The 21,989-nt window shown below is 51.3% G+C and overlaps 3 protein-coding genes across 8 annotated transcripts in view; 1 reads left to right on the forward strand and 2 right to left on the reverse strand.

Annotated features, from left to right (window-relative positions):
* Nucleotides 1-124: 124 nt before the first annotated feature.
* On the reverse strand, nt 125-4,314 carry ENKD1 (enkurin domain containing 1). 5 transcript variants are annotated; one of them, XM_069549994.1, is made up of 8 exons: nt 3,552-4,314; nt 3,226-3,325; nt 2,940-3,140; nt 2,226-2,398; nt 1,078-1,203; nt 826-989; nt 589-725; nt 125-498 (listed from the first exon to the last, which is right to left on the reverse strand). In XM_069549994.1, the coding sequence occupies exons 2-8, from the start codon at nt 3,308-3,310 to the stop codon at nt 338-340; spliced, it is 1,047 nt and encodes a 348-aa protein (XP_069406095.1). In that variant the 5' UTR covers nt 3,311-3,325; nt 3,552-4,314; the 3' UTR covers nt 125-337. The 5 variants fall into 5 exon arrangements, with proteins under 5 accessions (XP_069406095.1, XP_069406098.1, XP_069406094.1 ...); XM_069549997.1 differs by having other exon boundaries at nt 585-725; XM_069549993.1 differs by having other exon boundaries at nt 3,507-3,626.
* C14H16orf86 (chromosome 14 C16orf86 homolog) lies at nt 3,832-5,453 on the forward strand. Its single transcript, XM_069549998.1, has 4 exons — nt 3,832-3,936; nt 4,129-4,355; nt 4,695-4,942; nt 5,044-5,453. Exons 1-4 carry the CDS (start codon nt 3,832-3,834, stop codon nt 5,451-5,453), a joined length of 990 nt encoding a protein of 329 aa, XP_069406099.1.
* A 2,904-nt stretch (nt 5,454-8,357) lies between these two features.
* GFOD2 (Gfo/Idh/MocA-like oxidoreductase domain containing 2) overlaps nt 8,358-21,989 on the reverse strand; it is a 41,308-nt gene continuing 27,676 nt past the window's right edge. For both annotated transcript variants that reach the window (XM_069550008.1, XM_069550009.1), the window contains exons 2-3: nt 19,458-19,803; nt 8,358-9,907 (exon numbers count right to left, since the gene is read on the reverse strand). In XM_069550008.1, coding sequence (XP_069406109.1) covers nt 9,009-9,907; nt 19,458-19,716 — 1,158 coding nt within the window. In that variant the 5' untranslated portion in view covers nt 19,717-19,803 and the 3' untranslated portion in view covers nt 8,358-9,008. The remainder of the gene's footprint in view (nt 9,908-19,457; nt 19,804-21,989) is intronic.

The raw sequence follows: 21,989 nt of genomic DNA on the forward strand, positions 1-21,989 counted from the left end.
TCTGGACATGTGGCAGGAGTGAGTGTGATAAGGGCACCAGAGAAGTCTTCCTGTAGTCACACTGCGGGAGGAACAACAGGTTTGGCATTTCTAGGGTAAGAAAAGCACTTATGGAAACAAACCCCACTGTGTACAAAAGGTTTAATTTTGATAAAGGGTTATGAGGCTGGGATGGCCCTTCCACAGCCACCAGTGGCTGGGAAGAGGGCTCTGGGGACACTGCCCCCTCTCCACTGCTTCTGTCTTCGAACTCCACTCTATGATGGGGCCCAATCCTGCCCTTAGCAACCATGCTGTGACCTTCAGTAAGACCCAGTCACTGTCCCCATAAAAGGGCTCAGGAATCCATCTTCACAAAGACTTTAGGACGGGAAAAGATCTTGATGGCCTCCTCTACCTGCACCAGCTTCCGGTCCAGCTCAGCACGGTGGCTCTGGGCCCTCAGTGAATCCGCCCCCGCAGGCAGCAGCACCAGCTCGCGCAGCAGCTGGCTCTGGCCTACAGGGGCCCCAGGAACAGTAAATGCTGGGCAGGGGTGCATAGTACCTGGTGGGTTCCCCAGCCAGCTCCCCTTGCCCACGTACTCACTCTGGAGCAGACTGCTCAGTGTCTCCAGCCGCTGGTTCTCAGGCATGCGAGTGTGGCCAGGGGGCATGGCCGGGTCTGGTTGGCTGTGCTGACGGGCCTCAGCCTCCCGCCGCCACAGGTCCCTGCGCTCCAACAAGCTGTGATGCACAGACCCAGGGCTGATGACCCTAGGCAGACGTGGGCTTCCACCCTCCATAAGTGCCCCTTCCCAGGAGTGGGGGGAGCGGTAGGACCTACTAATGGGGCACGTGACCCTTCTGCGTGGCGTTGTAGTGCTCCTGGGCTTGCCGTTGCTGCTCCAGCACCTGTGCCAGGACTTGCAGCGAGCGAGAATGCCGCCGGGGGGCCCTCTTGGCAGTGCGGGCATTGTGCATAATGAAGTCCACACCCAGACCTGGGGCCTGCGGGACATGGCCAGCATGATGAAACAGCACTGTGTGGTGCCCCGGAATCCCTGCCCCACCTCCCAGCCCCCACATATCCTCTCACCTTAGCATTGGGACCTGGTAGGGTTAGCTGGGGACTGGGGACACGGGGTGGTGGGAGCCCGGGGCCGCAACGGGAATGGGCCCGCAGAAAGTGGGCTGGCTCAGTTCTAGAGGCAGGGCCGGGCTCCTGGAGGCCAAGGCAGAGCGGGGGGTGGTCAGTCAGGCTGAAGTCAGGGTCTCAAGCTGTAAGACCATGCCTCTGTCCCTCCTGTCTTTCAGGATCTTTCTCTATCACCAGTCCTCTGGACCTGGCCTCCTTCCTCTTGAATAAGTACTTCCATCACATCAGCATTTAAACCTGTGTGTTTTTCACATCTCTCAGAAAACATATTTCCCTCCCTCTACCTCAGTCCTGGCTTCAGTCATCGTTCTCTTTTTCTCTCCTTCCTAGTCAAGCTTTCTGGCTCTGTCCCTACCAAGGCCACCAACAGCTGGTCTCCAAGCCCCCAAATCCAGGGTCACTTCCCTGGTTTCACTGTCCTCAGCCTCGTCCTCAATAGCTCCTGGGTCTCACTTCTGAGATCCAGACCTGATTCTCCATCTGCCTCTTGGACACATTCCCACTCCCTGGAAGCCCCACAAAAGCTTCAGCTTCAACACACCCACATATGACCTTGTCTTTTTTTCTGTCCTGCTTCTCCTTCTCAGACCCCTGGAAAGAGAAGTGGCACCACTAGCTACCCCAGATAGAATCTTACCACCATACATACCCCTGCCCTTCCCATTGTCCTTAGAAATAAAGGTTTAAAAAAATGGATTTATGTGGCCCTTTATGATGTGGGTCCAGCTGACTTCTTAGCCTAACCTCATGTTCTTCCTCCCTCATAGTGAACTGAACACAGCATCCCCACTGCCCACACTCCTAAGTCCCTGGTGTTAGGACCAGGGACCCTGGAACCACAAGGTTCCATTTCTATAAAATGTTCTCCTCTATTCTCCCCTTGCCTAATTCCGACTTGCCCCTCAGAATCACCCAGCTGTCATCACTTCAGAGAAAGGCCACAGCCCCACTCTGCAGCAGGACCAGCTCTTCATCCCCTGCGACCTCAGCCCACTGTGGGTTTCCTCCCTCCTCATAACTCAAGTCAGAGTATAATGTCCTGTTGGCCAACAAGACGGGCAACACTTGGGGCTCCCTGAGGCAGGTACCTGCAGCTGAGCCTTGACACGCGACTCCACTTTGTCATACTTGGGTGAGCGCCACAGGGCCTTCAGGGGCCTGGATTGGGCCTGCTCCTGGCTGTGCTCCTGCTCACGGAAGCGCCTCTGGATTTCCCTGATCCGCCTCATGTTCTCCTTCTCATGGTCTTTAGGGTCCTTCCCTGGAGAAAAGATGTTGCCCTACATACAGCCCATACAATCCAACTTACCCCAGTGGACACACAAGCCCACACCCTGCCTCCCTGACATACTCTAAAGTCCACCACATAACCTTGTTCTCTTCCTCACACCATAATTATCTTCTGTTTCTGATGATTTTATACATATTTGATTATGAAGTATACTAGTAATCACCTTGCATATCCTATTCACCTCCTCACTTGTTTTACTGTCTCCCACCTTGATTCAATGATGCGCTTCTTCGACCTTGTTCTCCTAGCACCTATAGGGCCTGGAGCACAGCAGACACTCAACAACCAACCATGCATAAATCCATGAAGCTGAGCTACGGGCTTTTCCGGGGTATGCCTCATTTAGTCCTCTCCTGCGAAGAAGTCGTGCATTTCCCGCTCCTTCTACAGTTGGGGAAACAGACACTCTGAGAGGTAAAGCCTGAGCCCAGAGCAGGGAAGGGGAAGCAGCCGTCTTTTTATCTGTTTTGACTTCAGAGCCGCCTCGCTGTCCGTTCTGACCAAAACTTACTCTTGGGAGAGGCCCCTGGGCCTAGGGAGATACCCCCGAGCTGCAGCAGCACACCACCCACGCCGCGACGGCCACGCTCCAGGATTTCTAGGCCTCCCGGACGGATGCGAGGGGCGCGGGGAGGGGTGGCGTCTAGGTCCGGGTCCGTATCCGTCGTCAGCAGGTCCAACTTCGGCGCGTTTCCCTCAAGGCGCCCTTGGGCTGAGAGGCCAGACGGGGCAGAGTGCGGAGTCAGTGGTGGAGCTGGGCCCGACCCTTGCCAGGCCGCTTTCACTCCCTAACTCACCCGAAGACGGCCTCCGGTAGTAGTCCGGACAGAGCGTAGGGTCTGGGGGGATGGGCCCCGAGATGCGGGACGGACCCTCACACATACCGCCGCCGCCGTCCTGCAAACGTTGCACCTGAGGCCTGCCGGGCTACGCGTCTCTGGCGCCAAACCCGGCTTCTCAGCCCAGTGCCTCCTCCCTGGCCCCGGGTCCTAACCTCAGCCGTGCCCTGCCTGCGTTCCCGGCCCCCACCCCGCCTCCCGGCCCCGGCCTGCGCTCGCCACCTCTGCTCTCAGCCCACCTCTCAGTACCGTTGGCAGGCTTCTCACTCGGGCAAGGGGCTCACCAGAGCGGTTTTGCCGCCCACTGCCGCCACCCGACGGGTTTGCTGTTGCCAGGCAACAATGGTTTCCGTCCGTGAGGTCAGGGGCCAATGGCCTTGGCGCAAAGCCTTCTGGGGCCTGTAGTTCCAGCTGAGGGGGGAGCAGAACGACTGTCAGTTGCCCTTCCCAATCCGGTCCTCTCCCGGGTCCGCTCAGGGTCTACTAGTCTGGCCCCTCAGGATCCGCCCTCCATCCCCAATGCCCCTCAAGCAACCGTCGAGGAAGTGCTGATCCGCCGCAGCTATGGACTCCGCAGGGGCTGAGAAGCGGCCAGGGGCCCAAGAAGGGGCAGCCGTGGGGCAGTCACAGCTTACAGAGATGCCTGGTGGCCATGCTCAGAATTCTGAGGTGACCATCGGGCTGTCTAACCTTCAAACACTTGGTCATAGCGCTTTAATAGACCAAAACTGCCAGGCCAGGTTCCACAGGCTGGGAGGGGCATGGGCTGGTGCCCTTCATCCAGAGTATTTAGAGTCTAATGGCTGGTCCCTGTATCCTTTACCTGGCCATGGTGACCAGTTACCTGTGTGTCACCGCTAGTGTCCAGTGATGGGAGACCAGGGCCTGGTGCCAGCCCATGAGGCCTGCCAAACCCAGGATGAAGATAAATGTCCAATAAGATCCACCTCAGAGCCAAAGATCCAGGAGAGACTCAAGCTGGAGGAAGACAGGCACAAACCAGAGGTGGAGGCCCTGGAGGAGAGAGGTCCCAGGCCTACGGCCTCCACTGTGAGGCCCAGTCATGGTCCGAAGAGGAAGCCGGTCAAGTGAGGGGGCTTTCAGAGGGAAGAGACTGGGAACTGGGGAGGTGGTGTGGGGGTGGCTCATACCCCAGTTGGATTCTTAAATGGGGCCTTACAGTAGTGTCCATCCTTATCCCCTGACACCACCATCATTCCTCACCTCTGCTGACCCTCCAGAGCCCTGATGTAGGGAACATGCAGAGCAAAAGTCTCAAGGCCTGGTAGGGGACTGAACTCCCATGATCTCTGGGTCCCTGTCCAGTCCAGGGCCTCACTGACCAGGAAAAGGACAAGGATCACGGCCTGGGGAGGTAGGCAGGCAGGACTGTTCCCTAGGACAGGGCACAGGAGCCAAGGCTGCAGGCTGGCTCCTCAGGCCTCCTTGTTCCCCAGCCTCACAGGCCCGAGCCACCAAGCCCATCCTAGGGCAGAGAGTGAGTTGCCACAGGGGCTGTCGCTGCAGAGGGAAGAGCCGGAGAATAATCAGAATGAGCCCTCACCATCTGCCAAACAGCACAAAAAGGCCAAGAAGCGCAAGAGTCTGGGAACCCCAGTGCTCCCAGTGGTGGCCAGCACGGTGTCGGCACCCTCAGTGACCTTGGGGCCTGAGCGTGAGTGGCATTTCCTGAGCCTTCCCTTTTGTCCCAGCCAGCTGGACCCAACACAGCCCAGCTTGGCACTCCAGTCATTGCCCTGCCCTGGGTTCTTGTAGGAAAGGCCCAGCGCCTGCGGCCCCTGTACCAGTACATCAACTATTGCAACCCTGAACTGAACCAGGCAGGGGAGGGGGACAGGGAGGCTGAGGCTGAGGTGGAGCCTGAGTCAGAGCTGACAGTGGTCCCCGAGGAGGCGGGTGTGGAGCAACTGCAGGCATTGCTGCCAGTGGCAGGTGAGCTGGGCTCCGACCTCACTCTGCCCTGCCCCAGTATGTTTGTGCCCCCGACCCACACTCTGGTTCCCCTGGGGGAGGAAGCCAGTGAGGAGCCTGGGGGTCTGCCCAGCTTGGGGGTAAGCGGTTGCCTCAAGGCTGAGATGGACAAGTCAACTCAGGTGGACATCAACAAGATGCTAAGTGTCTGCAATGCCCCGCTTGTCCCCCCACTCTCTCCTCAGTACAAGTGATTATCCTGACCCCCACCCCATGACTCCCTGCCCTCCCAAGCCTGAGCCAGAGCAGCAGTCTAAGGCCTGAGGCTCTCAGGTGGAGGAGGGGACTCAGCCCCTGCCCCTCTCTGGGATCCCACGTTTGATAAAAATAAACATTCTTCCTTTTCTCAGACTGTGATTCCCCAAATAAGATGCCTGAAGAGGGAGCAGCTGGGAAAAAGGGTGAAGGATTCCCCAGTGCAGTCACTGGATCGCCTGGGAATTTGCAAAAATATAGATTCCTGGGCACTGCCTCAGACCTAGGCTTCCCTGGTGGCTCAGCTGGTAAAGAATCTGCCTGCAATGCAGGAGACCCCAGTTCAATCCCTGGGTTGGGAAGATCCCCTGGTGTAGGGATAGGCTATCCACTCCAGTATACTTGGGTTTCCCTGGTGGCTCAGTTGGTAAAGAATCCACCTGCAATGCAGGAGACCTGGGTTTGATCCCTGGAGGACAGCATGGCAACCCATTCCAGTATTCTTGCCTGGAGAACCCCAGCCTGGCAGGCTGTAGTCCATGGGCTTGCAAAGAGTTGGACCTGACTGATCGACTAAGCACAGCACAGCACCCCAGACCTAACTGAATCAGAATCTGTATGGGTGGGGCCTAGTCCGAGCATTTAAAGTCTCCTCAGATGAACCTGAAGGTCAGACAAGGTAACACCTGGGATGGAGAAGGGTGGTAAGGAGGAGCCTGGGGAAGAGAAAGGAAAGGGGCTGTCAGGTCATAGGAAGTGGGTGCGTGGCCTTGCTCCCTGTCTCCCAGGGAATGGGCCACAGGTGCTGGGGTGACTGCCGCTTTGCCTGGAGGAGTGAAGAGGCAGCTCTCCACCAGACTCCTGAAGGAGAGGGCGGCGTGGCCTTCCAGGCAGAAGGTTTGCCAGGGATGAAGCCTCACTAGTGTGGAAGACATCAGCCCCCTGGAGGAGGGTCTGCTGAAGGAGATGCATGGCCATCAGACCAGGCTGAGTGAGTCTGGGAGGGATAAGGAGGGATGTAGGCAACAAGGGATCCTGGTCTGCTATTCTGGAGAGGTTGCCTGGGCAGCAGCATGAAGGGTAGAATAAAGAAGAGAAAGCCTAAGGATAGAGAGGTGAGGAGACTGCTGCCATTGTCTGCATGAATGTGAGTCCTAGATTTGGTTGGTGGTTGGAAAACAAGCAAGAGGTATTCTGGAAGTTCTCTTCTGCTTGCTGTAACAGAGGAAACATGAGCTGCATTTTCACTGGCTCGGAAAAACTCTACTTTGAGTAACATTCTGAGATTTGAGTAATAGACCCTGGTAGGTGATGCTAGTCTCCTCCAGGAGGGGGCGCTGTAGGACAAGTCTGGAACCAGTTGGGGACTCCTGTCACTTCTGGGAACCAGAACCCTGCTGGCTTCCTTGGCCACAGGCGTCTAGGCCACTTCCAGGTACATCTCCTCCCCAGGACCAAGCCAAGAGATACATGATGGTAGAGCTGTCTGAAGGATGGCCATGGACCTGGGCTCTGGGGAGACCAACAGAGGACCTGGGGTCTCATAAAAATGACTGCCCTAAGCCCATGTTCAGTCTGCACCGGGACTTCTCAGACCACACCACTGTAAACAAGAGGTTTCGCTGCAGAGTCCTATAAAACTTCAGTGCCACTGTGGGTCAACAGCATGGCCCTTTCTTAATAAGGGCATCTCAGTCAGATGCAATGGATGAATGTGCTTTCTTGGGTCAATTCTCAAACTTAGAGGGGGATAGCAACATCCTATTAACACAGAGAAGGATGACCTTGAGCTGAGCTGGGTGGAAGGGGGCAGCTTCTGCTTCACTCCTCCCAGCATGGTGGGGTTCTCTCTACAGTCCTAGTTCAGGCCAGGCTGAGATGCCTGTTGTAGAGACATGGTAACCTGGATGGGTCCCACACAGGGAGGGACAGTGCCTGGCACTAGAGTCTGAGGAGCCACAGGAGAAGGAGTAGTGCAGAGTCAGGCTCTGTAGTCAGAGGACCCTCACCAGTTCATGTACCTCTGTCCCTCTCTGCTCTGGATAATGGGAATATTAATAGTAGTACCTCGTTGACTGGTTTGGATATTAAATGAAATAATATATGTGAAGTGTCTCTCCGGGGGGCCCAGCACACATTAAGTACACCCCAACACTAGTAACTGTTATTTTATCTCACAAGGTCCGAAACCAGGACAATATGGGAAAACAGGCCTGGTGACTCCTCTAAGAGCAGGAGGAAGAGGGAGCATCCTCTCTGAGCCTTTCTCTTTCTGGCGAGGAGTCCAGGGCAGGGCAGAAGAAGGGAAGATTAGAGAATGGGAAACAGTTTGGTCCGGGTTTAGTCCTGGCAAAGGAAAGGAGGAGAGGTATTCTTTCCAGCCTGACTGACACGGTGAGGAGGCTCTTCCTGTGGCGAGAACAGGATCCTAAATACAGAGCTGGACACTGGCTGGCCTAGCCACAGGGCAGCACCTTCACCGAGTTCATGCCGTCCAGACTCCCTGGCCCCCACCCCACCTCTCCTCTCCCAGGGCTCCCCTGGAGACAACCCCTTGGTTTCAAGAACAGAACCCCTTCTGACCTCCAGCCCAGGGAGACCTGACTCTCCCACTGTCTCTTAAATATCAGGCTAGATCAGCCCTCTGCAGTCTTGAGTCCTGTGTAAAGACTTGAGCACTGAGGAAAGACTTCTTGCAGGGATTCAGCCACAGGGAATAAACCAGGAGGGGAGGGAAGGCAGTGGTAGGAACCTGGGTGGCCCGCTAGACAGTGACGGATCCAGTCGGTCGGAGCTGCCATGGAGCCATGAGGAAAGAGAAAAATACAAACCATCTACAGCAACAACAAGCCTTTCATTATTAAAGAAACCCAACCTATCAAACAGACAACAACCGCATGCCATAGTGTCAGACCTTCTGATTTATTAACATTTCTCGTATGTCCCAGAGCTCTCCCCCTTGGCTCCTCTCTGCCAAAGCAGGGGCCCTCTGCCTGGGGAAACTTCAGCCCCTGAAAGCTCACCTGCTAAAGAAACCCCCTCCCAGCCACAGAAGGGGTACCGCCTGGAGGCCGGAAGGGCCTGATCGGGCGGATGTGGATCCGGGAGGGATGAGCTGCCGCCCTCACCATTCCTGAGGTGCCCCAGCCCAGGAAGGCATGGCAACAAGGCCCCGCATCACTTCTCAGGCCTGAGGCATCGGCCAGGCTGGCTCCTTACTGTGCTTTTCTCATCCGGCTAAAACCACAAACAGGCTGCCGAAGCGCCCCAGTCAAGCTTCTGCCAGCCCTGCTCACAGACCGGGGGCACTTCTGCCTTGCGCGGTGTACTGGCCTCTCAGCCCTGGCAAGAGAATGCCACCCCCTCACCAGCCCTCAGAGTGGGCACTGGGGTGGGGGGTTCCCCGGGGCCACCTTCGAATTCACTGGAATTCAACTCTGCCCAAGCGGACCTATGAAATGAAAGATACCGTCTGTGCTACCGCGAAGCCCTCCCATCACAGCTCCTGGTCCTGCCCTGTCCTCTGCCCCACGGCAGGGAGCCCATGCGCAGGCTCACAGGTTGTTTCGCTGGAGCGCCTCGCACAGGTTCTGGTTGGCGTCGGGCTCCTCTGCCAGCACCTCTACCGCCTCCCACTCCCCGGATCGGCTCGACCGTTTGATGGCATCCACGACACTCTGCATGTAGAGCCCGTCCTCGAACGAGGCAGCCATGGAGACCGGGCTGTGGTCCCACGTGCGGCGGTCCCCCTGCCCCTGGAAGGACTGGCGCAGGGCCTGCACCATGTAGACCATGCCCTTCAGGTAGAGCAGCGGGACGTCCTGGGCGCCCTGCTCGGGCAGCCCCGCACCCACGGCCAGCGAGTCCCTCAGCAGCAGCTCCTCGTGCGGGGAAGAGTTTTTCTGCCCGTAAAGGTCCGCACCCCGGGCGACCAGGCGTCCCGCAGAGCCCACCACCATGACCTCGTGCACAAAGGCGCCTGGCATGTTGAAGTTGAGAGTTACTGTGCTGCACACGCCCCCGCCCATGAGCATCTGGAAGAAACAGAAGTCATCGCTGGTGACGTGCCGGATGCCACGGATGGCCGCATTCTGCCTCACAAAGGTCTTGAGCAGCCCGTGGACCTTCTCGGCTCTCTGGCCGGTCAGGTGGGTCAGCAGGTCCACAATGTAGGTGCCCATGGTGTGCAGGCCCCCGCCGCCCATGAGCTCATCACAGATCCAGCCATAGTTGGGGCTGAGCAGGCTGCCCGAGTAGACGCGGGCGTCACAAATCATCACGGCGCCCACGTAGTGCTCGGCGATCAGCTGCTTCATGCGCACAAAGGCGGGCAGGAAGCGCAACACATTCCCCACAAGGCTCATCAGCTGAGGGTAGTAGCGTGAGGCTGTCACCATCCGGAAAGCATCCACTGAGGTTGCCGCCTTCTCACAAACCACATTCTTCCCAATACCTGAGAAGAAAACAACAGGAAATCTCAAAGATCCAGGGGGTTCACACTGGGGAAAGAAAACCCACTTCTGGAAGGCAGATGACTCAGGAAAGCTGGCTCTGAGGCTAAGCAGTGGCCTAGGACAAGAGGAAGGTGACTGGCCTGGAAGAAAATGGTACCCAGGGACTGAGCCTGGAGAAAGAGTTATGGGTTCGAGAAAGAGAAGTTCCTAAAGGGAAATGAAAGGAGTAGAGGCAGAAGGTGCAAAGCAGGAGCGGGAGGCACAGAGAGGTGGTACCATGGTTAGTATTATGTGTCAACCTGGTTAGGTTATGGTGCCCATCAAATACTAGCCTAGACATTGCTGAGAAGATCCCTTTAGATCTAATTAACATTTAAAGCAGTAGATCTTGAATAGAGCAGATTGCCCTCCACAATGTGGGTGGGCCTCAACTCATCAGATGAAGGCCTTGAGGGAAAAAAAAAACCAACTGAAGTTCCCCATAGAGGAAGAAATTCTACCTCTATATTGCCTTTGGAGTCAAGTCTGCAGCATCAACTCTTGCTAGAATTCACATTTGCTCTGTGGATTTTGGAACAACCAGCTCCTACAACCAGATGAGCCAATACTTTAAAATAAATCTCTACCCTCTCTCTCAATATACATCCTGTTGGTTCTGTTTCTCTGGAAAATACTGCCTAATACAAGTGGGCTGGAGAGGTGGATATGCTTATCTTATGTTCATGCATTTATTAGATCATCAGGTTGGGGTAAGAAAATAAAATCTATATTCTAGGTGATGGGCTTGACATTCTCAGCTGTAATTGCAGAAAGGACTCTAAGAGTCCCTGGAGACTGTCCTCAAAAAACACTGGTCCAACATATTAGTGTAGCCAAGAGGCCAGAAAATGCTTGGCTATAGTCAGAGGGGAAAAGGAGAGAAAACATCCTTTCTGTCTCAAGCCTGTTCTGAGTACACCGCAGCTGGAAGGCACCCAGGCAGCAAAACAAAGCTAGACAAAGCCCTGAAGAGAGAGAGCAAGAGGACTTGAGCAGCTCCCACACGAGGAAACGGAAAGGATGAACACTCTTCCACATGACAAGATGAAAAGCTCATAAGGGCACAAGACACCAATTCCTGGAGCATTCCTGTCAACTTGGTGTGGTTCAAGTGGAAGAAAGTCTTATGCTTGTATCTTCAATAGAAAATATTTAAAAGCCCAACAAGTGGTATGGATGGGACACACACATGGTTTTGGGGTACAGCAAGCTGGGAAGGGTGAAGACATCCAGTTATTCCATTACTCATTCCACAGACACTATCCTTGGGGTGTGACTCAAACCCTTCCTCCTCAATTCCTCCAAGAAGTCATGGGCTTCTTGAGGGAATAAGCTCAAGGGTCTGGTATAAATCGCAGGATAAGGGAAGGGGTTATCCTTAAGGATGCAGATGTTCCATGGAGATGTTCCCCTAAGGGGGAAAGGACACCCAGGCAGGGAACTGCATGTGCAAAGGCACTGAGGCAGTAAAGGCCCAGGAGCCAGGATTCCTAAAGCCCTGAGTGCATACCAGGAAACCGGCTGAAGGGGTTACACAGGGTCTATAAGCAGTGGAGGAAATGGGATAGAGAGCTGGTAGGATCTCTCACAAAGACAAGGGCAGGGGTAGGAGTGGGGATGGAATCCTGTCCCTGAGTTTCTCCATCTCAGACAATGACGACACTGTTCTCTCAGTTTTTTAAGCCAAAATCACTGAAATCACTCTCACATCCCATTTTCAATCATCAATAAATCCTGTTGGCTTGGCTTTCAAACTACTTCCAGGATCTCACCAGTTCTCACTACCAGCACTGCCACCTGCCTCATCCAAGTCACCACTCTTTTCCACCTGGATTATTGCCATGGCAACGTAATTGGTTTCTCTCAGTTTTTTCTTAACACAGAAGCCAGGGGAACTCTGTTGAAATTTAAGATGGATCAGATCATATCTCTGTGCTGCATCAAACCCTCTGCTGGCTTCTCACCTCATTCAGAATGAGCCAGAGTCCTTACAGTTGCCTATCCACAAGGTCATACATACATGCTTTGTACGCCCCTCTAAAGTTTTTTTTTGATCCCTTTGCCTCCCGTGGTCCCTCTCCTGTTCATTCTGCTTGAGCCACTGAATGTGAGAAGAGGGCTGCTTCTTACACGAAGACTTGATGGCTGAGGAGAGGTGCTGATTGCTAAACAGAGACGATGGACAGGCAGGGGCAGGCCTAGCTGCTGTGCTCAGGACACAGAGTCTCGGGCTGGAATCTCTGTTGCTGCTTACTCTCCTCGAACAATGTTCACATTCAGGCTTCCCCTCCAGTGCCATCCAGGCTCCACTCTCCCACTGCGTAGGCACTTACTGGTTGGCAGAGCAGTCTCCAAGCCTGGACACCTGTATCTCGGGGCAGCCAGGGCAAGATTATGCTTTCTCCGGGTATGTGTATCTCCAGTAACTCTGGTGTCATTCCCTTGGTCCCCTGAAAGTTTTCTCAGTGTTTTCAAAGGGGGAATGGCTGAGACACAGATAATTTCTGGTGGCCCACTGCAAGGTGTACCTTCTGCTGGATCTGGATTCCATTCACACAGGCTCAAGGGGAACTCAGCTGGTCACCTTGCAGTAGAAACAATGGGGACCCAGGACAGCTGACTGCCCAGAAAGGGCATTCACTGGTGCTGAACTCACGCTCTGGACCCAGACACTGGGGTTCAAAGTCTGGTTCTCTCACTTAATTGCTGCATGATCTGAGACATTTCTAAACCTCTCTGGGTTCCGGTTTACTGCGCTGTAGGAGAGTCATATTTACCATGCAGGGTAGGAGAGAAGACTAAGTCAAATGAGGCGGTATATGTAAATACTCAGCCCAGCTCTGTCCTTGGTAGTTCATAACCATCACCATGGGAGACTCAGCAGATGTCATAAATACAGGAAAAAAGGGCCCACTGTGACCTAGATCTTATGACTCACACAGAAGCTACATTTTCTAGGCCAATAATACTGATGTTCAATATTTTGAAATTTTAATTTTTAAAAGGTATTTAAACATCAACATGAACACAGACAAGTTTTCTTATTCAATGTACTGTGTATCAGGCCTCTCAGAGAGCTAAGTCCAGCCCAGCCCTTCAGAAGCTCACGTCCTGACAAAGCCCACAGTGGATAATCTCGTGCCTTTGGCCAGTCCTTCCAAGCTCCCCTCACTTCCTGCACTCTCCCCACCACCCTGACCCTTGAGAACCCCACATGGCCTTCGCCATCTGCACAGACAGAATTCTCGGGTGTGAACTCCCAGTGCTGTGAACCTCAGTGCTGTGGCAAGGAGGAGTGCATGCAGATCAGGCACCTGTGACATAGTTCAATCTCCTCACTTCACAGAGCTCTTGAAATCTCTTGTTCTTCTCCAAATAATAACAAAAGCTTTACAACAGGTACTGGCAGGACCACCAGGAGAATGGCTAGCCAAGTGCCACATGCCCAAGGCAGGGAGCCGTGTGCACAGAGCAGGGGGCCTGGGCAAGGGGACAGGCCCTTGTACTGGGGTCTGGAGCTGGAGGGGGGCCCCTGCGGAGAGAGTCGCCCCCAACTGCTATCACTTTCTGCTCCTGGAGGGTCTCCGATCCCTCCCCACACTTGAGGGGTTTTAGGATTAGGGACAGGAGAATCACAATGCCGGGCGAGAACCTGGTCACTTGGCTGCTGAACACGCGGCTGATGAGGGAAGTAATGAGAAATTAGGTTCTCAGATCCCCCATGTGAGAGCTGCCTCTCAGAGCAGTTCTCAGTTGCTTCTGGCCAACCCAGAGGCTTCCTGCTTTGACTGTGCACAGCCGGAGGTGGGGGTGGACGCTGGGGAGGAAAGGGGGCGGGCTGGGAGGAAAAGGACTCATATGGCTGCTGAGTCTGGTGGTGATAAAACCAGAATCTAAAGGCATCTCTGGTTTCATGCCACAAGCAGTCAGGGAAGGAGGAGAGTCCTTCCTGAGGCTGAAGGACAGGAGAGTTTCTGAACTTGGGACCCAGCAGCGCAATCAGTGTGGGGGCTAAAGGCCATCTTGAGTGAAACAGGCCCCTGCTGGCCACAGGGTGTGTACCTTGAGGAAGATATTGAGGGTGCCTCCAGAGACATATTTACTTAAGTTTATTGAGCTTTCCTGTTAGAAAGTCAAAAAAGAGGTTAGAGAAGCTGAAAGTCACTTTCTGTCTCCACGGAATGGGGAAGCATGGATGCTGAGTGCAATTAGCTCAGATGAAATTTGGAGGTTGAACAAGCCTCTCCCAGTTCACACTCCCCAGACGACCCAGGAGTGAAGCACCCCCGAGAAGCTGTCCCAGACCACCTTTTTGTTTCTCAGTAATGTATGACAGCTCTGAGACAACACCACTGCGACTCTCTCTAGAGGTGTAGGCCTAGATATGTGATTTCAAACAGCAGGGGAGAGGAGCAGCCCCCAAAAAAGCACCACTTTCATGCTTTACAAAATCCATGGATTCTGCCTTTAAAAACAAACAAAACAAAAAAGGTTCTGCTACTTAGAAAAATATATGAGAGTTGGACTACAAAGAAAGCTGAGCGCAGAAGAATTGATGCTTTTGAACTGTGGTGTTGGAGAAGACTCTTGAGAGTCCCTTGGACTGCAAGGAGATCCAACCAGTCCATCCTAAAAGGAGATCAGTCCTGGGTGTTCATTGGAAGGACTGATGTTGAAGCTGAAACTCCAATACTTTGGCCACCTCATGTGAAGAGCCGACTGATTGGAAAAGACCTTGATGCTGGGAAAGGTTGAGGGCAGGAGGAAAAGGGGACAACAGAGGATGAGATGGTTGGATGGCATTACCAACTCAATGGACATGAGTTTGGGTGGACTCTGGGAGTTGGGTGATGGACAGGGAGACCTGGCGTGCTGCAGTTCATGGGGTCACAAAGAGTCGGACACGACTGAGTTACTGAACTGAACTGAACTTAGAAAAATAAGTTTGAAAGCTACCAGACAGAATCACTGCTGCCCACAGCCCATTCTCTCTTGGGTTACAGGCCCCTGTCAGCTCCCTGGGTCACACCAGCAGGCTGGGCTTGTACAGCCAGAAGTTGTGACACTATCATTCAACCAGCTGTGCTGGGCCTTGTGCCAAGCTCTGGGATACATCAGGCATGACGGCTACCTTCAGACAACCTACACTTTAGCGGCAGAGAGTGCCGTGAATCAAATTATCACATGAATACATGCAGAACTGCACTTGTGATCAAGGCAGTAAAGATGATATAAATGTTAACATGAGAATCCACAGCAGGGACATGATCTGGACTGGGGGCCAGAGAAGGTACCCCAAGGGGCTGGTGTTCTTGGGAGTAAATTATCTGGGTCAGGCTGCTTGAGGAATGGTCCTTTGTTATCTCAACAGCCCATGGGGAAAGGACTGGCACACCCAGTGTTTTTCTAATGAAGCCACAAGTGCCAAGAAGTGGGCACAGAAAGTTACCTTCTAGCAATGGACTTAGGAAAACATTCAACTGTAGCAAAAATGCTAGGGCACTTTATACATTAAAATTGTTTGGAACCACTTCTAAACTGAGAAAAGAAACATATAGAGTCCCTTCTCCTCTAAGGAATTCATGGGAAAGCCATAAGGATGCAATCTAAGGTGGAAGAAAGTGAAAAGTCAAATAAAGGTGGAAAGTAAGATGCCACAGGGGATTCCCAGGTGGCACTAGTGGTAAAGAACCCGCTTGCCAATGCAGGAGACATAAGAGACACGGGTTCGATCCCTGGGTCGGAGAAGCCCTCTTGGAGGAAGGCATGGCAACCCACTCCAGTATGCTTGCTTGGAGTATCCCACGGACAAAGGAGCCTGGTGGGCTACTGTCCACTGGGGGGCAAAGAGTTGGATACGATTGAAGCCACTTAGCAAGCATGCATGCAAAAGGCTATAGAAAAGAGCTGTGAAGTGAAAAGTACGTCTCTAGAGGATAAGTCCATGGATTAGTTTTAGAAAAAAACTTATTAGAAAAAAACTATTAAGAATGAGGGAAGAAACACTCTTTATGGCCTCAGAAATGACATAAGAACACAGTGATCTAAGAAGCTGAGGAAAATGTGATTTTGCCTACAGCACTAAGGCTAAGTGAGATGCTGTGACCTTGAATGTTTCTGGGCGTGGGTTTCTGTAACTGGAAATGAAGGTGTTGGATGAGATCAGTGGCTCTCAATCCTTACTGTGGATCAGAATCACCCAGAATGCTTGTTCAAAAATTGGTAGGCCTCACCCGCTGAGAAGGTCTGGGAAGGGGCCCAGAATTTGGATTCATAACAATTTCCCAGGTGATGCTGCTGCTGCTGGCCCAGCATCTCTGAGAAAGGCTGGACTAGATACTCTCTTCATTGTCCCTGCAGGTCCAACATTTTTGACTTTATGCCTATGGATTTCAAAAGAAGAAAATGTGGTACTCTGACTGGCATCAAAAGTTTTAGAAGAAGAAAAGTCTAAGTCACAGATTTGCTTTATAGCTACAAATGTGGACAGGTGCGGCATGCCTCACTTAACTGCTTCTCATCTCTCTGACTTAACCTTTCACCATGCTGGGCAATGCAAGAAGGATCCTTCACTCAATAGACTTGAGACAACTAGGATTTAACTTCTTATGGGTTCAAAATCTGGAAGAGCTTATCTAAAATTAGAGTACTTCAACAGCTATCCTGTTAAGTAAACATGTCTTTTTTTTTTTCCTGGTTCTAAAAAGATTGAGGATCTAAAGCTTAATCTCCTTTAAATTAATTAATTAATAGGCCATGCAGGGACCTTAGTTCCCCAGACCAGGGACCAAACTCATGCCCCCTGCAGTAGAAGCGTGGAGCCCTGACCACTGGACTGTCAGCAAAGTCCCTAAAGCTTATATCCTTAATGAAACATAAGAGACATAGCACCTGTAACAGAAAGGGTAACAAAGAAAAAAGATATGTAAGTGGGGAAAACAGGAAAATATCCTTTCATGCATACATAGCGGGACCCATACACGGGAACACACAGGTGGAACAGTGGTGGGGGTGTTCTGGAATGCTGACTCTGAGCCCTTTCAAACGCACTGCATTTTTGTAACTATCAATGTGTCTATTCTATTCTTCATCTAAACGATGTACAAGAACCAGATAGTGCCAGAGCTTTACATTACAGGAAGAAAGAACAGGTCCTGCTTTTGAGGAATTAACTTAAATATAGTCCCCTAACCCACAGAAAAGTTTTTCACGTTTGAGATGACTTAGAATGCTTAGTTTCATTTCTGAGCTACATTCGACTCAGTGAACATCTGAACATTTATCTAGTGAACATCCAGAGGAGACTCCTACTATTTATTTTTGATGTGAATTTAACTTAAACAAATCTGTCCTTCCACTTGGGACAACAGGAAAGCCAGGCTTTCCCCTGTAACGCGATGCCAGTATCTTTCTTGGTTAGTATATGGAGGCAGTCATATCAAGCTGGAAAGACTGAATGATACCTTCATTTCACAGGGGCCCCCAGAGGTTGACAGGGACAGAAACAGGACCAGAAGCGGGGCCTGATGTCAAGGTCAGTTTGGTGTTCTGCCTACAGCCGTTTCTGCACTCATATCCAGTCATTTGGGAAAACTAGAGCAGTTCTCATGGCCTCTTCCGTATGAGTGGAAGTTAAGTCAGAATTCTCACAAAGCAAGCAAGCAAGCACACAGGGAGTTAACCTCATGGCTGCAATAGGCTCAGTGACTCCTTTGGGGCCTCAGTGGGCAGTGCCTGATGGCACATGCGGCCGACATGGCTCCCTCAGCCCAACCAGCTTGGCCCTGAGATCATGCGCCTGCAAGAACAGACCAAGGACCTGCATGCACACCCTCCTCCCTGCTGACAGCAGAGGTGTGGAGACAGGGCTGATGGCTTTACTTCACTGAGGGCTGGTATACAAGACTCCAGAAGCTGTCCTTCCTGTTTATAGTAAATGGCCCAAAGTCCAGTGTTGTCCTGTATGAGGAAAACACCAGCAGCTTGTGCCCCAAGAACTCTGGGTCTCCTCCTCCTCCTTACATAGCTAGGAAATGGCCTCTGTGGGAACCCTAAAGTTCAAGAAGCTGACTGAGAGCCTCTAGAACTCTGCCTCCGCACACACCCTCACCAACCTGCACTCATGCCACAAGGAACGGTGACAAGTCAAGAGACCATGGTAGCTTGATTCCCTTGAACCAGTCCTCTGTTTAAGTGCTGACTTAAGTCTACTTCTAAACTCAATCTGGGAGCATGATCTGCTCTAAAAATCTAGGGCCAGTGAATAGCTCCAATGTCACAACACCCTCAGAGAGAGCCCTCTGGAAAAGACAAACCATCTATAATTTTTGGTCAAAACTTATATGCCCCAAATCAACAACCAGACAGACGCCTGTTGAGGTGACAGACACTCTCTTATCTTCAGACTACAGGAAAGAGAAGCAGTCTTGGATTCTGCACCATGGTGGTGGCCAGGAGGAGTGGCGGTCAGCCTCATGGCATAGCAGTTCCTGGACCCAGAGATCTCTGGGCCAGAGATGGACACCTGGCTCCTGTCACCGTATATACAATTACTCTGTCAATTAATTATATATGCTACCCAAATTGTTACTTAAGTCTTTTCTCATTTACTTGGCCAGTAAATGTTACTGTTACTTCCAGTCTCTTTGATCATACTGTGAAACCTGAAAGCAGAGACAGCTCTATTTCAACACTGTTCTGAATGTCAAGAATGATACTGTGCCAGTGTCTAGCACACAGGAGTTGTTTTTTTTTAAGAATTGCTGGATGAATGTCAACTGGTTTGTTTCCCTATTAAATTAGATTCTGATTCATGTAAGACAAAGGAGAATTTTTCCTACTGTCGACAGGAAAGAGCAGCCCAACAGGAACTGCAGGAGAACAGTTCACCAAACCATGCCAAGCTGGGGCAGGAGGTGGCTAGGCCCAGTGCTTCCCGAGGGAGCAGGGATGTGAGCAGGCTAACCTATGGGTCCTGCTGGGGAGAGAGCGCGTTTGGACAGCCTTCCTGCCTCTGGCGTACACAATTGCAAAGCATGACAGGAAGGGTGTATGCTCAGTCTAGTCAAGGACTGACAAAATATGGGAAATGGCAGCCTTGATACACACCCTCTTCTCCCCTCCGTGGTCCTGTATGCCACGGAAATGAAGAACAAACGCATCAATCACAGCCAATTTCCCCGGGACCAGGTCTTTAGATTCCGATTTCACAGAGGCGAACTTTACAATGCCTGAATGTAATCATCACTAGCCCCTGTGACAGGCCAGCTCTAAAGGCATCTGCTGAATTTTTGCTTGGGGATTTACTCATGGGAGGTGGGGAAGGCTGTGTCTTTCCCAGATATTGGGGCATTTCGTCCCACGGCTATAAGGCCTCCCACAGTGCCCTTCCTCAGCACTGCTTCAGGGACGAGAGCTGTCCCAGACCCAAGCCCAAGAGGGCCTACCCAGGCCCAGAGGAGAGCAGGGATGTTCAAGGACTCCCGAGAGGGAGATGCCATCTGCCCGTACCTAGAGCCTTCACAGATATCTGCCGGGTGAGTGGAGGGGGCATGTTGATGCACACCAGATCCACGTCTTGATGCAGCAAGACGTCGTCAGTCCGGCTGGTGTAGAAAGCGATGTTCATCTCCTCAGCGAGCTGCTTGGCCTCCTCCTCGGTCTTCCCCCACAGGGCCTGCACCGTGAACCCCTCTGCCCGCAGCAGTGGGACCAGAACACGGGCGGAGCTGCCGGTCCCAAACACACCCACGCCGGGAAGCATCTTCATGCCGCCTTCTCCGTTCACCAACTCATCTCCTCACCAGAGTCTCCGGCATGAGCACGACTATCTCACAGTCTCGGTCACACATGGCTCCTGGAACAGCAAGCAGGACGATGGCGATTAGGGGAAGGCACGCTCAGCAGAGGCAATTTCCTAGGCTGATCTGGAAGCAACAAGTTCTCTGCCACACAGGACAAAAGACACACTGCTCCAGAGGGGAACGTTGCAGAAGCTTCTCCCGTGGAGACTAAGGATATTAGCAGTATCTATCTACTAGGAGGAGGAGAGATGAAATATGAGTACAGCTGTGTTCAAATTCCTGTCCTGTTATACTTAATTTTCTGTGTGACTCTGCTCAAACCATGAACCTTCAGGGCCTTAACTGTTCATGGTTCTCTGATACTGTATTACAGAAAGAAAAAGAAGAGTGTTTTATATCACAGTTAAAAGACAAAAGAGAACTACCTAGGTGCTATGAAAGTGGGAAGTGTTAGTCTCCCAGTCATGTCTGACTCTTTGCGACCCCATGGACTACAGCCTGCCAGGTTCCTCTGTCCGTGGAATTCTCCATGCAAGAATACTGTAGTGGGTTGCCATGCCCTCCTCCAGGGGATCTTTCCAGCCCAGGTCTCCCTCATTGCAGGCAGACTGTTTACCATTTGAGCTACCCAGGAAGCCCAGGTACTATAGACGTTACGATTTAAAAGTTTATGGTAGCAAGCATAGGAAAATGTTCACTAGAAACCAAAATACCAACAAAAAACTACCAAACGGGCAGTAGCAGTAGTGATAACAAGGATATTTACAAGGATATTTTTATATAAAAATGTCCATGCCAATGTTGACTATGATAGTGAAAAATTGGAAAATGAGACACATGTTCAATAATAGTAGTGGGTTAGATCAACAACACTATGGAGTCACTGAAAATCATGGGTAGAAGGCCCTCAACGACTTGAAAGACATCACCATGTATTCCTTGAAAAGGGGAAAACAATATGTGAAGCATGACATCAATATTCTTTAAAACAAACCCAAAAAAGCACAAAAAACTATATATGTATGAGAATATACAAGGATATCTACATCAACAACCATACTCCACAGAGAGGATGTAACTGAAGGACCTAATTTAATAATGATTATAACTTGATAAAATTATGAATGATTTTTGTTTTCTGAACTTTGCCATATTTTCAACAATGAATGTGTCTTACTTTTTGTAGCATTTTCCCTTCTGATCACAAGGGTTGTAAAATGAAATAATGAAGTACTGCATTATGTGGACGCAATGCAGTACTTGGGTGCAATCTCAAAAATGACAGAATGATCTGTTTGTTTCCAAGGCAAATCATTCAATATCACAGTAATCCAAGTAATCATGACTGGAAGACCATGGACATTACCAGATGGTCAGCACTGAAATCAGACTGATTATATTCTTTGCAGCAGAAGAGGAGAAGCTCTACACAGTCAGCAAAAACAAGACTGGGAGCTGACTGTGGCTCAGATCATGAACTCCTTATTGCCAAATTCAGACTTAAATCGAAGAAAGTAGGGAAACCCACTAGACCATTCGTGTATGACCTAAATCAAATCCCTTACGATTACACAGTGGAAGTGACAAATAGAGTCAAGGGATTAGACCTGATAGACAGAGTGCCTGAAGAACTACGGACAGAGGTTAGTGACACTGTACAGGAGGCAGTGATCAAGATCATCCCCAAGAAAAAGAAATGCAAAAAGGCAAAATGGTTGTCTGAAGAGGTCTTACAAATAGCTGAGAAAAGAAGAGAAGCTAAAGGCAAAGGAGAAACAGAAAGATATACCCATCTGAATCCAGAGTTCCAAACAGCAAGGAGAGATAAGAAAGTCTTCCTCAGTGATCGATGTAAAGAAATAGAGGAAAATTATAGAATGGAAAAGACTAGAGAGCTCTTCAAGAAAATTAGATATACCAAGGGAACATTTCATGCAAAGATGGGTACAATAAAAGACAGAAATGGTATGGACCTAACAGAAGCAGAAGATATTAAGAGGAGGTGGCAAGAATACACAGAAGAACTATATAAAAGAGATCTTAATGACCTAGATAACCATGATGGTGTGATCACTCACCTAGAGCCAGACATCCAGGAATGCAAAGTCAAATGGGCCTTAGGAAGCATCACTACGAACAAAGCTAGTGGAGGTGATGGGATTCCAGTTGAGCTATTTCAAATCCTAAAAGATGATGCTGTGAAAGTGCTGCACTCAATATGCCAGCAAATTTGGACAAC

The sequence above is a fragment of the Ovis canadensis genome, chromosome 14 (genome assembly GCF_042477335.2).
Source record: "Ovis canadensis isolate MfBH-ARS-UI-01 breed Bighorn chromosome 14, ARS-UI_OviCan_v2, whole genome shotgun sequence".
Lineage (NCBI taxonomy): Eukaryota > Metazoa > Chordata > Mammalia > Artiodactyla > Bovidae > Ovis > Ovis canadensis.

What these genes read in the sequence shown, in the direction of transcription:
- C14H16orf86 (XM_069549998.1), top strand. Translation starts at nt 3,832, where the DNA reads ATGGACTCCGCAGGGGCTGAGAAGCGGCCAGGGGCCCAAGAAGGGGCA. An exon ending in GCCATGCTCAGAATTCTGAG is followed by an intron (nt 3,937 to 4,128) that starts GTGACCATCGGG and finishes TGTCACCGCTAG; the next exon opens with TGTCCAGTGATGGGAGACCA. An exon ending in AGTGACCTTGGGGCCTGAGC is followed by an intron (nt 4,943 to 5,043) that starts GTGAGTGGCATT and finishes GGGTTCTTGTAG; the next exon opens with GAAAGGCCCAGCGCCTGCGG.
- ENKD1 (XM_069549994.1), bottom strand. Translation starts at nt 3,310, where the DNA reads ATGTGTGAGGGTCCGTCCCGCATCTCGGGGCCCATCCCCCCAGACCCT. An exon ending in CTACCGGAGGCCGTCTTCGG is followed by an intron (nt 3,141 to 3,225) that starts GTGAGTTAGGGA and finishes CTGGCCTCTCAG; the next exon opens with CCCAAGGGCGCCTTGAGGGA. An exon ending in AAGGGTCACGTGCCCCATTA is followed by an intron (nt 726 to 825) that starts GTAGGTCCTACC and finishes TGTGCATCACAG; the next exon opens with CTTGTTGGAGCGCAGGGACC.